The sequence below is a fragment of the Monodelphis domestica genome, chromosome 6, assembly GCF_027887165.1.
Source record: "Monodelphis domestica isolate mMonDom1 chromosome 6, mMonDom1.pri, whole genome shotgun sequence".
Classification (NCBI taxonomy): domain Eukaryota; kingdom Metazoa; phylum Chordata; class Mammalia; order Didelphimorphia; family Didelphidae; genus Monodelphis; species Monodelphis domestica.
The window spans coordinates 31,485,496-31,502,453 of NC_077232.1; the positions used below are offsets into that span (position 1 = coordinate 31,485,496).

Here is a 16,958-nt window from a genome sequence, read left to right on the forward strand (position 1 = left end):
AGCATCCACCATAAAATGTATTTGACAAATGTTTGTTGAATGGTATTCAAGCCTGTTCATTTGCCCAAGCCCAGTTTTCCTACAACAAATAGGAAGGCTACTGTTCCTATCCATGGCTCCATACCCTGAAGATAGCCTCCCAAAATGTATGTATTCCTCTTGTCTGCTAAAATGTTGGTGATCACCATTTGGCAGCTAGTTCAAATGGGATCCATTCTTGCTTTTTCAGTACAGTGGCCTGATGTCAATTGTTTAAGGATCAACCTGGTTTGGTGCTGAGACTCCTTACCAGATTGCTAGTCAATGAGTGACAAATTTTTCTAGCAACAGAAATTCATGAAAATCAAGATGTGAGCGGATTGTGTGGAGCAAATAAGTACCTACTACCAATGAAATCATGGATCCTTGTATTAAGGATTTCTCACTGGTGTAATTTTACTATAAGATCAGAAACATCAATATGGCTATGTTTTCATTCCACTCTCAAAGCTAAGCCTCTGATCCAAAACTGGGCTTCTTATTTACTCTGCAAACCTTGGAGCACATGGCAACAACTTGGAGAAAGGAGGCTCTTAACATTGGTATGGTTATGCTTTCAATACAGATGCCTCAGCAAAAGTCTACATTTCCTTGTACAGGGGCTGGTGTAGTTAACCAACCAATTCTCACCTCCCCACCCCCAGAAGCAACAAAAAGAATCTCATTGGACAGGGACATTTGAAAAAGGGCATTTAGTTACCCCAGAAGGGCCATTAAAAAGTGACCCCCTGCTGACTGATTGAAGAGAGTGTCTACAGTCAGAGACCTCCTGACCCCACTTTCTGCAGGAAATCGGGCAAATTTAAACCTCCATAATTTACTCAAGACTCTGACTCTTGCCAGAGAAAAGGCAAACAATGCTGGCAATTAACTCAGTCTGATTAAATCCCCATTATAGCAAGCAGGGCATGAAATCTGGAAGCTCAACTCCCAGCAATGGAAGAAATACAAACAAGAGGAAGGCTATTTGTTGTGATTTTGCCTTGGGAAGCAGAGAGAGAGAGAGAGGAGAGAGAGAGAAAGAGAAAGAGAGAGAGAGAGAGAGAGAGAGAGAGAGAGAGAGAGAGAGAGAGAGAGAGAGAGAGAGAGAGAGAGAGAGAGAGAGAGAAAGAAAGAGAAAGAGAAAGAGAAAGAGAGAGAGAGAGAGAGAGAGAGAGAGAGAGAGAGAGAGAGAGAGAGAGAGAGAGGGAGAGGGAGAGAGAGAGAGGGAGAGAGAGGGAGAGGGAGAGAGAGAAAGAGAAAGAGAGAGAGAGAGAGGGAGGGAGAGAGAGGGAGAGACAGGGAGAGAGAGGGAGAGAGAGGGAGGGGGAGAGAGAGAGAGAGAGAGAGAGAGAGAGAGAGAGAGAGAGAGAGAGAGAGAGAGAGAGAGAGAGAGAGAGAGAGAGAGAGAGAGAGAGAGAGAGGGTAGGAGGGAGGGAGGATGGGAGGGAGGGAGGGAGAAAGAGAGAGATCAGTAAACTGCTTTATCTATCACTGACAAAATGCTGACATTAAGCTAGAGAAAAAAGCAAGTGTGCCAGCCCATTCCATGCTCCCTGTCTCCCTAAACACATATGCACATACATGCACCCACGTACATGTGCACACACATCACTCACTCCTCATACTAACAGCAAGTATTCATTTCAGAAGCCAACATTGAAAGAAGTGATCACATGATGTAGATCTGGTGTAGCCAGGTGTAAGAACCCAAAGCCTGCTTCAGAACGACTCTCTCAGCTTGCTGGCCCCAGCAGGCTCCCGGGTCTACTAAGGCTCCCATCAGTCCTGTGAACAGTAGTCAGGGGGCCCATAGGAGAGCTGCTGGGACACTGAGCCAGGCCAGAACCTGTTCACAGCCATGATCTTCCTTAAGTAGCAGCAGGTTGGTTTGTATCATTCTGAACCCCTGGCAAATAAAGCTATCCAGACTCTTATCATGATCCTACCCATGTTTTCAACAAAGGTTAGAGGTTGGAGATGGTAAAGTTAATTCTAGAGGCACTCTAACAAAATATTCTAGACAGAGGGCTATAGAATGAAAAGGAAAAGCTGCCCACTGTAGTCAAAGAATAGTCTTCCTAAAGATACTCAAAGCTATGACTTTGCCATTTGTCTAGAATCTTTTCAGAATTGAGAATTTAAAGGCTAAGCACACAGATCTGACAGTTTTTAAAAGCCCTTTTTATTCCAAGCATAAGCAAAACCAAATACCATTAGATAGGCTTTAAGGAAGCAAAGCTGAAAGACAGGGTGATTCAGAGTCTTAACCCCCATAACTCATACCTACACAGGGGATTTTTATGGCCCAATGTGTAATTTTGCTTTAAAGTGGGCAATAACAACTCTAGATATTTGAGTAAGAATATATCCAATGAAGTAGGGACATTCAAGAAAAATTAAGAGAAAAGTCACAGAAGAGAGGGATGGAGGAGTAGACAGAAGCAATTTCCTACTGCCCAGAAACTGAATGGCTCATAGAGTTGTAGAGCTCTACCTATTTTTACCTTGGGGGAGAAGAAAATTTTCTTGGTCATTTTAAAATATCAATTCCAACCTCAATGTGGTTTCAATTATGAATTACCAGACTCAAAAAAAAGCTTTGATTTATTCTATTTTGCTCCAATTATGCATGATGTGTTTCCACCAAAGACTTTGAGAAAGTATTTCATCATGCTTCCCATCCTGGAATGGTCAAAGGGCAAAACCAAAGGAGTTAACCCTCCCATCTCTCCTCTTGGTTCTGCCACATTCAACCTCAATGAATGCAGATCAAGAACTTTGAAGTGAACTGGGCCACGTAAGGGTTAAGCATTAGCATAATATTATTGAAGAGAATGAGGTGGATGTCCCTTCTCCAAAATGGTGAGATGATATTTACGACTAATGGTCACTGGGAGTCTGGGAGCAGGACAATCAGTAATGCAACCCATGTTTCCTTAACCATTAAACTTCAATGGCCCCAGATCACCGTAACACAGCAAGCTGCTTAGTATGCCCTGACTTGGAAAGCTAGAATTATAGAGTCTTAAAGTTGTTTTCAAAGGTACTCTCTTGGGAATAACAAAGGAGAAGAAATTATGGGAGCTGAAGTCTATTCATTGCTCTCTATATTTTTAGTTCATCTCAGTTGTTGGTGGAATTCAGCTGGGATTCAAAAGTTAGACGATGTAGGATCTGGGAAGAAACTCTGATTCTCATGCCAAGTTTACCATTCAGTCCCCAAAGGAGACTTCCCTAGGAGAGGATAAACCTCACTGACCTAGTTAGAAAAGAAGCCAAAGAGGGAGGAAACCAAAGAAACAAAAGGTAGATTCCCTTAACATTCAGAATATTCAGTAGAATACCTTAACATCCCAGACACACTTATGTGAGTTCAGACAACCCATCAGCTCTCACACGACAAAATAGGAAGAGAGTCAGTGCTACTTGCCACCTATGAAACTTTGAACAAATCACTTCACTTCTTTACATGCTTCGGTTTCTTCATCTGTTAAATGAGAGTTTTAATAGTTGAATGGAATATATTTAAAGGAGAAAGAAATCCACATTCAATCAACTATCATTCCATTTAGTCTGTCAGTCTCTCCACCAGAAAGCAGAGCATTTTTGACTCTTTACCTGAGAGCTGTTGCTTTAATTTGGGTATGATATTTTGTTCTTTGTTTCTTTACATAGTACTAAGGTTCCATTTTGGCTATAATACACTCATGCTCATATTCCTGAAAACCTGTCTGCAGTCAAATTGGACATTCATTTATCCACTATAATTTCATAATTTTCGTTTTCTTTAACACTTACAGATTGGGCCAAATTTTGTGTGTGTGAGAAAATTTTTCTCAGAAAGTAATGTATGTTTTTAAAAATTATGAATAAGCTGTTATCTTAGGAGATACTAAGTGATCACAGGTTTATCCAGTGCTGTGATATTTTCCCCTCTAATTTGTTTTATTCATTCATCTTATTGGTTAGAGAATATCTAAAAACCCTCTTGCATTTTGGCTGGCGGAGATCAGGTTAGTTTCATTTATTATTTGTAGCCTAAGATAACTTGAATTATTAAAAGCATTAGCACTTGGAGTCATCATCTTCCTTGTTCCAAGAACTTTTTGGGTTTTCTTTTGCATAGAGCTGTCTAACTGGCTTCTCTCCATCCCTCAAATGGAAGCTGGAGTCAGCCACAGGCTCCTTTAAGCTGCTGGCTAAGCTTCATCTTGGAGTGAGAGGATGAAATATCAACTTTTCCCACTACTACCTGAAAAGAAATCCATTTCAGCTCTTTCTGGAAGCTTTAGAGAAGTGAGAGGGAGTGGACATTTAGCTAGAACTGAACTTCAGTACTATGTAAAGAAACAAAAAACAAAATATCACACCCAAATTATAGCAGCAGCTTTCAGGTAAAGAGTCAAAAATGCTCTGCTTTCAAGAGGAGAGACTGACAGACTAAATGGAATGACAGTCAGAAGCTCTAGTTTTGAGAGTTTTAATTCTGGCTGTACAACTTGGAATGTTACCTAGTTTCTATTTGCTCATCTGTAAATATAGGGCAGGTAAAAAATGCTCTCCCTTATTTACAACACCTAAGGAAAGCGTGAGTACAGAAATTTTTGATAATCAATAATGGAATGGCAATATTATGGCACTTTAGTGTGACCTGTTTAAAAATCACTGAATCGGGAGCAGCTAGATGGCTTAGTAGATTGAGAGCCAGGCCTAGAGACAAGAGGTCCTGGGTTCCAATATGACCTCAGACACTTCCTAGCTGGGTGATCCTGGGCAAGTCACTGCTAACTCCAATTGTCTACTCTTAACTGCTCTTCTGCCTTGGAACCAACATGTAGGGTTGATTCTAAGACAGAAGATACAGGTTAAAATTGGGCCTACTCTTTATACCCTTGGACCTGGGAGTGGGGTAACCTTTAAGCCCCATAGCCAATTTTTTCATAAGTATTATTGTTTTTTAAAAATCATACAAGTTATGAATACTTCATATTAAACATATGAACACATAATTGGCCTATATTTAGAGGGGTCCTGGGTGTCTTCATCTTTTAGCAATAAATATGTGATGTCTTCTATTGAGAAAGAGGAAAAGAGACTTACATCTGAGAAGTATCTCAAAATTTGTGTTCCTGTTTAGTGAATAAGCCAATAATTAGGGATCGAAGATCATCACATATCCAGTTTTACAGAGAAGATAAAATTTTATTATTCATCATTATAATGGCACACAAGCTCTATTTCACATTTGATCTATATTAAACTTGCATTATGCTAAGACTTCTTTTAACCATTGAGATGTCCAGAAATCTGAGTTCTTCTCTGGAGAGTTCTTTCCTTCAATTACTTGGCTTCTCAAGTCTCTTATCATGTAGTGCATGATTGAGGATAAATGGTTGAGTTTGCTCTTGGTGATGCTCTGATGTCTTGTATCATCTCATTAAGCTCTCAGTGTTCACTTTCAATTGCTAATGGAATCAAGAATTTCTGAGAGGTATTTGTTTTCCAGATTCCAACCCAAATATTTCTCTTTGCTATCTCCTGTAATCAGGTGTTCAATTTTCCATTATACATATTGGATAGATATTAATAAAATCTTCCAGTTTCTTTCTGTAGATCTATAGTTTTCTCAAGGTGATTCTGTTTTTTGTGGCATCTGATATCTGTCTTTCAGAATACTGAGAATTCCATCATTCCTCCTGTGGTGCTAACCATGGCACAACTGTAGTTGGTGTTGTGTCTAGGTCCTAAAATGTTTCTAAACTATTTCTGTCAAATAGCCTGAAAGAATGCAATTGTTTATGATGTTTATATCAGATAAAAGCTTTTTTGAAATATTCTAGGTTGGCATAGTTGGTCTATTAATAGGATTTGTGCTGGCTAATAAAAAAAAAAAAGATTTCCTCAAATTTTCATCTAAGTCTACCCCATCTCCTTTTCAGAATCCGTTGAGATAAAGATGTTATTTTTTGCCACTGCTTTTGCTGAGTGGCACATCCAAAGACCCCTTAAATATAGATTTTCAGTGTCTTTAGAGCTTTGGCTTCTCCTCCAGATTTAAACAATTCCTCGTATTTAGCCTTTATTTAATTTAATCTTAGTTTTGTTATTCAATCATTTCTGGCTCTTTGTGACTCCATTTGGGGATTTCTTTCTTGGCAGAGATACTAGAGTGGTTTGCCATTTCCTCCTCCTGCTCATTTAACAGATGAGAAAATGAGGCAAACAGTATAAAGTGAGTTGCCCAGGGTCACAGAGCTAGAAAATTTCTGAGGGCAGATTAGAACTCAAATCTTCCCAACTAGAAGAAGAAGGTGCTATTATTATTCCCATTTTACAGAGAAGCAAACTAGTAGTCAATGCCATCTGCATGTATTTCAAGCAAGTGAGGTACTCATATTTAATTTTTAAAATATTTTCATTTCCCCGAATTACACATTAAAACAACTTTAACGTTTTCTTGTTTTAGATTTTGAGTTCCAAATTCTCTCCCAGAAATCTGATAGAGATTTCACCTGTACAATTAAAAAAAAAACATTTTTCTGATTAATCATTTTGTGAAAGAAAACTTCTAAGAATGACAATGTTCTCCTGGTTTTGTTCATTTCATTCTGTATCCGTTTATGTAAGTCTTTCCAGGTTTTTCTGGGATATTCAACATCTCTTGTTTGTTTTGATATATCTAGTTTACTTATGGTATTCCATGAAGGAGCAACACTAACTACTCTGTCCTTCATATCATTCTAATCATCATGTTGGTACTAACTAGGCTCAGCCTGTAACCATATGGCATAACAACTGTCTTCAATTTAGAAGAACAGTTACATTATATTGGTTGGGTGAGAACCCAATCAATGGCACCATCAGAGCCCAAATGGATGGCATTTCAGGGTTCCTAGTAAGCTTTCAGAATGACCAAGTGGTCTTTGGACACAGAGAGTGCCCTTCATAATAACTCTAGATGGTATTCTCTTATTTTATCTTTATCCCCCACCCCCTTCCAATAAACGGATTGGACAGTTTTGTGGGAATTACTGTCACTGTTGGTTTTTTTTTAAACCCTCACCTTCCATCTTAGAATCAATACTGTGTATTGGTTTCAAGGCAGAAGAGTAGCAAAGGCTAGGCAATGTAGGGTAAGTGACATGCTCAGGGTCTCACAGCTAGGAAGTATCTGAGACTAGTTCTGAACTGTGTGAAAGAAACCCTCTCCCAGGATCACTCATGGGGTCTTACCTGAGTCCCTACAATCCTAGTTACATCACCTAGTGCTGGTTACGTGACTGAGTTTGAACCCAAAGTGACTTGAAGTGGACCCAGAAGGGAGAGGGAGGAAAAATGGTTCAAGACAAGGAAGCAGGGTCTCTTTTTACAGGAACCAGCCAAGTGGAAGGTGGCTGAAGGAGCCATGTTGAGAGCATCATAAGGCTAAAGGCTTTTCACTCTAATTCTCTACCTCTACCTATCCAAAGAAATATTAATAAACTTCATGGTATTAAGGGTTAGAGCCCTAAATTTTATTTCTTACAGTACCCAGGACCTTCTGTCTCTAGGTCTTGCTCTCAATCCACTGAGCCACTTACTGTCACTATTATCATCTCATTCTTATCTTTTTCAGAGGGGCTCAGATAAAAACACTCCTGTGGCTATCATGATATTATTCCTTTAAAAAATATTCCCTTGATCTGACCAGGTACTGTCCTTAACCTTTTTTGGTTTTGTTTTCTCAGCAGTTAGCACAGTATCTGGTCAGAGTAAATGCTTAATAAATATTAATTGACTAATTGAGAATTTTATACTTATCAAGTCCAAAAGATATTTTGATAATATTGGAGAAAAGATCCCACAAAATGAAATGGTTTAATTTGCTTTTCAGTGGAACCATAAAGCTTGATGTCATCCATACACACTGAGTGGTTAATTAGATGTGGTTCAACTCCTTCCTTAATCTGGAAGCCATATTTCATTCTAATTAGGAGATATGATAAGAGATTTAAGACTTGGCAGAACCAAAAGGGGATTAAACTCTCTTCCTGAAAGATAAAAATGTTTATGAATTGTTTATGACATTTTGTTAAGGGCATGTTTAATAGAGAGCAGTTTTCCTTTTAAATATCAGATACTCTAGAAGTTTCATTATACCTGAATTTTTTCTATCTCTGGAGTATGTAAATAAACCATGAGTGAAGAAATGAGTTAAGGATTTCATTAAAATCAGCAAAGGCAGCATCTATGTTATGGCACTTTCAAACAAACTCTTCAATAATGATTGATACAATAAAGTTTTTTTTTTTCTATTAGCTCCTGGGACTTTGTGGTAGACCCTTTCTGCTTTAAAGACAACAGATTAATTAATAAGCATATGAAAAAGTGTGCTAAATCTCTTATAATCAGAGAGATGCAAATCAAAACAACTCTGAGGTATCACCTCACACCCAGCAGATTGGCAAACATGACAGCAAAGGAAAGTAATGAATGCTGGAGGGGATGTGGCAAAGTTGGGACATTAATGCATTGCTGGTGGAGTTCTGAATTGATCCAACCATTCTGGAGGGCAATCTGGAACTATGCCCAAAGGGCGATAAAAGAATGCCTTCCCTTTGATCCAGCCATAGCACTGCTGGGTTTGTACCCCAAAGAGATAATAAGGAAAAAGACTTGTACAAGAATATTCATAGCTGCACTCTTTGTGGTAGCAAAAAATTGGAAAATGAGGTGATGCCCTTCAATTGAGGAGTGGCTGAACAAATTGTGGCATATGTTGGTGATGGAATACTATTGTGCTAAAAGGAATAATGAACTGGAGGAATTCCATGGAGACTGGAACAACTATACACAGAGACTGTAGTACAATCGAATGTAACAGACTTCTCCATGAGTGGTAGTGCAGTGACTCTGAACAACTTGGAGGAATCTACAAGAAAAACCACTATCCACACCCAGAGGAAACACTGTGGGAGTGAAAACACTGAAGAAAAACAACTGCTTGAATACATGGGTCGAAGGGATATGGTTGGGGATGTAGACTCTAAATGAACATCCTAATGCAAACACCAACGTGGAAATAGGTTCTGATCAAAGACACAAGTAATAGCTAATGAAATTGTGCATTGGCTCTGGGAAGAGTGGGTGGAGGGGGAGGGAGGGAAATAATGCGATTATTGTAACCAAGGAATAATGTTCTAAATTGACTAAATAAACTAATTCAAATGGAAAAAAATAAAGACAACAGATTATTTTCTTGAAAGTATTATATGTTTTCAAGAAAATTATATATATTATATAATTATGCAATAATTATATAGCATATATATAGTTTCATGTTGATGCTATAAATACTTTACACAAAAAGATGTAATTATCCTATATGGGAAGGGATGTTTAACACTCCCATCATTTGGTAAAACAGTTAAGTGATGACTCCTGTTAAGAGAAGGTGGAGAGAGCTTATGTTTGAGGGCAAGCTTGGAAAGTATCTTGCCAGTAATTCATGAGTCACTGTGAAGAATTTGAGGCAGTAATTTGGGATCTTGGCTGGCATTGTTTCTTCCAATTTTGCAGGAGCTAGAACAGCAATAAGCTCTTTTGATATAACTTCTGTTGTTCACTATGTTAATGACATGTAAGCTTGTTTGATCCACTCTGTCTTTTCATTGGATTGAACTTCTTGAGTTCTGAGAGATGACTGACATTTCTCACATTCTCCTTCTTCAAGACTTTGTTTTGTCCCAGATTACTTTACTTCTCAAGCCTCTATAATTAAGTTTTGTGATTGATGTTGAATTCTTTCCTTTGTTCTCTGCAAAGAGTTGACTCCCTGAATCATCTTAACCTTTTAACTTTTGTTTCCATTTACTGATAAGGGGATCTCAAATGTCCAATATGCTTTATTTTATGATCTTGCAATGCCTTTCCACAGGTCTTCAGTAGCTCTCTCAAGTCACTTCTGCCAGATAGTGTGTATGATGTCTGTCCTTGTACCTAGTCCTTGAAGTTTGCACCTTTCTTCTTATGGTCTTTACCTAACAACAACTGCCATATATACTGCTGTGCAAATCCTGAAAATGGTTTCATGCTTCTCTCAGATACTCAAGGAAAATGTATTTGTTCATGACTGTTTAGGTGCAATTTATTCAGTTACTAAGATTTATAACATTGAAATCAGAAAGGGGTTTTTAAAATTCCAGTCTAAGTATGTCCATCTCCTTTTCAAAATCACTTGAAACTAGTGTTATTTTTGTGATTTATTTCATTATTAGATATAATTTCTGTAACCTTCACTAAATGAATATTTTTCCATCAACTTGGGACTTTTAGCTTTTTTTTCTCTTCAGATTTTAGTAACTCCTCAATTTCATCTCTTATTTCATCTACTCTAGGCTTAGGGATGAACTTAATTTTTTAGGATTGCCTCACATTAGTGAGCATTAATACACTGTCGTGCAACTTGAAAGCTAAGAATAATATTGAAAAAAGTTATATGAAGCCATTTCTTATAAGTGGTGATATGTTCCCCCCTCCTTTTTTTAAAGATATAGTATTATCTCATAATAAAAGTATTCGGGTCCTCAGTTCATTTCAGGGTTCTCATGGTTTGCCTGCTTTAGTGGTCAGCACTATAGGCATTAAAGTTTTTATAGCAAAAGAGGTTTGATATTATTATTTTTGTTATCGTTGTTCAGAAAGAGTTAGGTAATAGAAACCCAGGATTGGGATTAAGAAGACCTGAATTCAAGTTCCAATATAGTGTGAGCCTAGACAAGTCATTTATCATCTTAGCCTCCCAAACAACTCTCTCAAAGTGTAATTTCCTCAAGTATATCCTCATTAGTAGATGGAATTTCCTCCCCAGGAATTCTTTACACTAGTAAAACCATAGGTCTTCAAAAAAATTTAAAAAATTATCATCACAATTATTAAAGACAGTTTTATCCACAACTCATAAATGTCTTAGGCAAGGAAGCAGGGTATGCTCATACATGGGGAAAGGCTGGTAAACTTGCTCTCTGCATTTCTAATCAAACTTTATTCCTTACCTATACAATAGTGGTCATTATAAACATTCAGACCTATTTAGAATTAGCACTAATATATTTAAGTTCCATGAACATTTTTCTTAAACATAAACAGTGGGAAGAAGAGGATGATGCTAACAATCCAAGCAAGGTTCCAAGACAGCCAAGTAGGCTCTCAAATACCAGAAAAGGAGCCTAGAAGTTAAGGAAGGCAAGTCATATAGGCTCTAAAGTTTGTATCTTTTCAACATAATGTTCTATGGATCTGAAGTGAAGCTCCTGGGCCTCATAGCTATGTATAACTGCTGGTCACAGCTATTATCTTAACAAATAAGAATTACTATCTGGACATTTCAAATGAGAAAACTCTGGGTTCCAAGTGTACATAGCAGAAGCAGCTGAAGTTTGAGTGCAACCTATTCTATATCCCAGAACAACCAGCCCATTATTCAGAGGACTTCAGTAAATAAACAGCATTCTCAGTGGTGGAGAGAAGACTGCAGGACAAAAGAATGAATCACTATGAGTTACCTGGTGAACCATAGCAAGCATACTCACAGCTCTCCCTTCCACTCTTCTTAGGGATGGACTACCATAAGCCTGGTATTGGCTTTACATGCCCCTATGTGGCAACTGATAACCTTCTCTCTTGCTTAGAATTGTTAGAGTTGGAAGGCACTCTATTTGCAAAGGCGTCAAATGGGCCACAAAATTTCCAGTGTCCACACAGGATTAAAATGTTTGGGAAATGCTTAACAAACAAATATAATATGATATAAATAATGTTGATTTGTAGTTCTCTAAGCAGCCTGTAGGGCTCCAGTTCTATTTGAGTTTCATACCACTACTTTAGAGGTTATGGAATTCTAGCATGAAGCCCCCCCATTATATACTGAGCATTTGGAAAGCAGTTATGCTGTTCCTTGGATTAGGACTCCTTGATACTAGGAATGACGTCATTTTCCCTCCTTATATTCCCTGAATTTAATACACAGTTCTTGAAGCTAATACATGCTTAACAAATAGTTGCTTACTTGAATTTTTCAAGCCCTTTCACACAAGAAAAGTGGTAACCTTGGAGGGAAATGTAGCATTGCTTACTTAGTCTTGATTAAGGCAAAGAACGAGAATTCGTGCAGTGGTATGTGACACTTAGTGGCAAATATGAAAATGACCTGTTTTGATGGAGGAAAAAGGATCACATTTCTGAACTGTACTCAGGTAAAATGAGTGACTGACTTCATCATGAAATACACACTTGAGTCCTAATCAATCACTTTAAATTGAAAAAGAAGCATATGGCCCATTCCTCCCCCAACTCTGAATAAATTTGGAGAAGGTGAAGAACTCATGACAGCGCCTGTCTGAAAAGCAGACAAGTTCATAATTTACTAAGGGCTGCACTCATTCCTACCCTCAAGAGTCTGAGATTGTAAATGAGCTGTAGTCTGGAGAGAAGGCTCTCCCACAGACTGGCCTCACAATAATCTTGCTTACTGTAGGTGAAATATTTCTCAAGGCAAGGGGAAAAAAACCAGCTGTGAATAAATTATGCTACTCAGGTCTCTTGTCAGTTGCTTTAACTGAATGATGACCGAAATAAGGAGGACAGAGCTTTAACTCAGGGCTCTCTTCATGTGACCCTGAGAGAGACGACAAAGACCAGCTCATCCTCAGCCTCAAGAGCTATTTAGGAAGGAATTAAAAAAAGAAACAGAGAATGCTTCCCAGTCACAAGTCTGTATGGCTAGTCTGCAGCTGAAGTTTAGAGAATCGCCACAAGCCAGAAATTTGACCTTTTGGTCCAAGAATAAGATTCTGTCATCTCCTTCATGCTTTCCCTCCCTCCCTTTGAAAACCAGATTCTTCTGACTGGGAGAAAATGGGTCCTTGCTCTTGTTCTCATTAAACGGCTCATGGTGTTTCCTGCAAAAACTCAGAAGAAAATGCCCTCATTCTGGTCCTGTCTGGTTTAGGCTGTACTGATCCTACCCATTGTAGGACAAATGGGGCACACTTCACTGATTGGCCCTGGATCTTCAGGGCACCCTTGAGCTGCTCTGAGATGCAGGCCTTGCTCAGGCCCTGGGGAGTCACACTCAGTTGCCTAGATCCTTTTCAGCTTCTTCCAGCCAGGTTTCTTACTGTCCCCCTCACCCCAAGCATCTTTCTTTCTTACCAAAGTAAGTCAAGTTATCAGTGGGGGCTGGATTAGTAATTCAGAACTAGCTCAAGTTCCCCTACTTTGCTTTCTCAGATTCCCCCTTTGTCTCCTTTCATCTACTCTCAACTGCTTAAAAAGGCACCTGGTACAGTCCTTTCTTGAAGGACTTTTCTCTTTTTTTCCAAGTCCTTTCTTGAATCCCCTTTCCAATAGGTTTGATAAGTGGTCATCCAGCATCCACCTTGAAATTCTTCTCAAAGCAGCTGGATTCAGAAGATTCCATCAATATTTCACTACTCCAAAGAGTTATAATTTCATAATTTCATGAGCATGGGCACTCTCTTTACCAATGAAGCTTACTACTTACCTAGTAGTTTCTGAGAGCCACTGCTATTAGAAAATTCATCCCCCTGTGGCTAAGTTGGTAATAAGCCTCCCTGAACTAAGCTAGTCTGGGTTCTTTTAGCAGGTTGTCACAGGCCATACTCAAATCAAAAGTTTTGCTAATTCAGCACAACTAGTCAGAATTTTGTTCCCCTATATAGATTCTAAGAATCCAGGGTCTCTTCCATACTATGGTGAATCTTTAATGGACTTTAGTGCATATAACAGTAATCACAGCTCACATTTGTAAAGCATTTAGAAATTTAGGAAGAATTAGAACTATTGCCTTTTAAAAATGTTAGATAATGGACTCATGCTTTGAATAGGAGTCAGACTGGATGAGTTCTGAGATCCTAAGAGTATATTAATTTCTACTGTTCCCAAGGCCAATGATGTTGATAATGGTCCTTAAACAAGATAAAATCAATTCTTTTCTCCAGGCACCATGCTTACATACTAGAAATGCCATCAGGAGGGAGACATGGTATCCCTGCACCAAACTATGCTTTTTAATCATTTACAGAACCATTCTAAAAGTTGTGAATCCCCTGATTGCCAACACAATGACAGTGTGTTGACATCCAGGCCAGTTCCATCCTATTCCCCTTACCTAACCTCCAAATAACAGTGTTATCCTGGGTCCTTACAGCAGGTATCAAATCTGATAAAGTAGTACTCAAATGTCTCTCCTTTTTGAATTCTTCTTAGAATAGTTCTGGTCACTTATTGGACACAAAGTTCACAAAGTTTACCTGTCAATTTGTTTTCTTTGAAAAACTACAATTTAAGTAACCAAAAGTTCTTTCTGTGTTGCCCATTCCTGACAGTAGGACTACTTTGCTGGGGTATCCCTTGTATTTACTTACAACAGCTGGGGGATCATTCCACTCTTCATAAGAAATGGCAGCATAAGGGTAGATCCGGTCATTGATGATCTGAAGGGTAGCCATGGCAATAGCTTTCATTGATTGGAAGTAGGCTTCCCAGAACCATCTTGCCTGCAAGAGAAAGAAACCAGTATTGTAAGACCCTATAAGATGCTCCACCTGGGGCTCCCTCCCTCTTTGCAGCCCTTTCAAGCACTGTGCTCTGGCTCTCCGTGTGGGTGCTTCACTTGTGCCTGAATTATTAGATTCCTCTTACTCAACTCTTGCCCTTTTATGAAGGCACTTCAGCATCCACATTAAGCCTTTTGTCAAGTACCTTTGTTTTTATTTAGTCATTTCAGTGGGGTCTAATTCTTCATGATGCCCTTTTTTGAGACATTTTCTTGGCAGAGATACTGAAGAGAAAGGTCATTTCTTTCTCTGCTCATTTTACAGTCAAATTCTCTAACCTTCCCAAATGCCATGAGGATCTCCTTCACACTCCCTCAGGGAGGGTCACACCTTGAGTGTTCCACTCTGATATTCCTGTCTCTGACCCAAGCCTCCCATCATCCCATCTCTCCTTAGGTCTTATCCTTCTTAAATCATGTTTTATGTTCATTATGATCTTAAATCCCTCCCCAACTGAGTTCCTTCTGTGTCTGACTTCATTTTGCTCCCTTCCAAATCCTGACTAGAATTAGCCAATTTAACTCCACACTGCCATCATCAAACCTCAAATTCTTCATTCCCTTGTCTGATTGCTGCTCTTCCTTTGCCAAACCTGAGGTTTGGATTACTCCCACCATCTGCCTCCTTCTCTACATTTCACAAGCTGATTAATGAAGCTGGAGGAAATCATACAACCATAGTGAATGGGTATTCTATAAATTTATATTATCCATCTTTAACCAGGCCCTCTTTGTAGAAAGGTAATCCTCTAATTCTTCCCTAATTGATTCCCTATTTCAAACTCCTTAGAAACTTTTTCAAACCTCTTCTCTTCTCAAGTTGTCCATACTTCCCTCTCTTCCCATTCTTTCAGCTAAGGACTCTTGCTTTACTGATAAAAATAAGGCCATTTACAATAAGCTTTCTCTTCTACTCTTCTCTTTATCTCAAAATCCCTCAAATATCCCTATTCTTTTCTCCCTTCCCCCATCTCTAATAATGAGATAGTCCTTCTTCTTGCCAAGGTCAACCACTCTACATGTGCCCTTCACTCCATCCCTTAGCTGGTAATGGTAAGATGGTAAGGCTTACCATCTCCTCAAGCAGACTACCCCTTTGATCATCCTGTCCTCCCCTTTCTAATCTTCAACTTCTTCCTATCTATTCCTTCCCTCTTATTTCCAAAAAGTCCAAATATCCTCCAGCCTTAAAAAAAAAAAAACCCTTCACTTTCCCCTATACTCTCCTCAAGCTACTGTCCTCCCTTTCTGAGCAAAACTCCCAAAAGCTTTCTGCATTTAACTTGTTACATTTACCTTCTCCCTTCTCTCTCACTAACTCCTGAAACATTTGCACTCTGGTTCACAACCTGGTTTGAAACTGTTCTCTCTAGATTTCCCATCAATGATTTCTTAAATCACAAATCTGACAGTTTTTTCTCAGTCTTCTACTTAACTGTTGCTGGCAACCTCTCCTCCTGGTTACTCTCTCCTCTATGGGTTTTCATGACCCAATTCTCCTGGTTCTCCTAGCTGTTTAATGGCTTCTTTCTCAGTCATCTTTGCAAATTCATCATTCATATTACATTCCCTAACTATGGGTAGTTTTATCCTTCTTGTCCATTCTATACTTTCTCTCCTGGTCACCACATTAGCTTTCAAGGGTTTCATCATTATCTGGTACATGTTCCATGTATCAGACACTATGCTCAGTTTTAGATATACAGACACCAAGAATAAAATGGCAAGAACACTAGTGGTATGCCACAGCCTGCTCACAGTCACCATGTGTCTCTCCATTGCCCCTCTAGCTCACTTACAACCTTACTCATTCTCAGACTATGAGCATGTTCCATATTTGTTTCATAGAGCATCCCTGGAAGGTCTTTGACCACTGAAACAACCCTTCTAAATCTGTCCAATTTTAAATTGCTCCTCTCTTTTCTTTACCTGTAAATTTTTAATCTTCAAAGCAAGATAGCTCCTCATACTTTCTATACATCTGATTTTCAAGGAAGTCAAAGATACAGGAAAGTCCTATATACAACACAATAGCACCTGGATTGGGGAATCACCTTTTAATACAAATGTGGTAGGATTCTGAAAGAGAAGAGGATTTATCAAGAACTGACACAGAATCAAGGCAAGATAATCAGAACAATCTACATGATGACTACCAAAATATAAAATAGAAACAAACCCAAAAGAACATGAGAACATTTCAACAAAGCAGTGAATGACAGATCATGACCTCAGCAGACTGACAATGAAGCTTGCCTCCTTTCTCTCAAGAGACAGGTGCTGATCTCTAGGCATGTCTGAGTCACAGGCTGTCCCAGGG

The 16,958-nt window shown here is 38.8% G+C and overlaps 1 protein-coding gene across 3 annotated transcripts in view; it reads right to left on the reverse strand.

Moving 5' to 3' along the window:
* EXT2 (exostosin glycosyltransferase 2) overlaps window positions 1–16,958 on the reverse strand; it is a 187,851-nt gene that overhangs the window by 80,017 nt on the left and 90,876 nt on the right. For all 3 annotated transcript variants that reach the window (XM_001362679.4, XM_007497354.3, XM_007497355.3), the window contains exon 8: window positions 14,448–14,579. In XM_001362679.4, coding sequence (XP_001362716.1) covers window positions 14,448–14,579 — 132 coding nt within the window. The remainder of the gene's footprint in view (window positions 1–14,447; window positions 14,580–16,958) is intronic.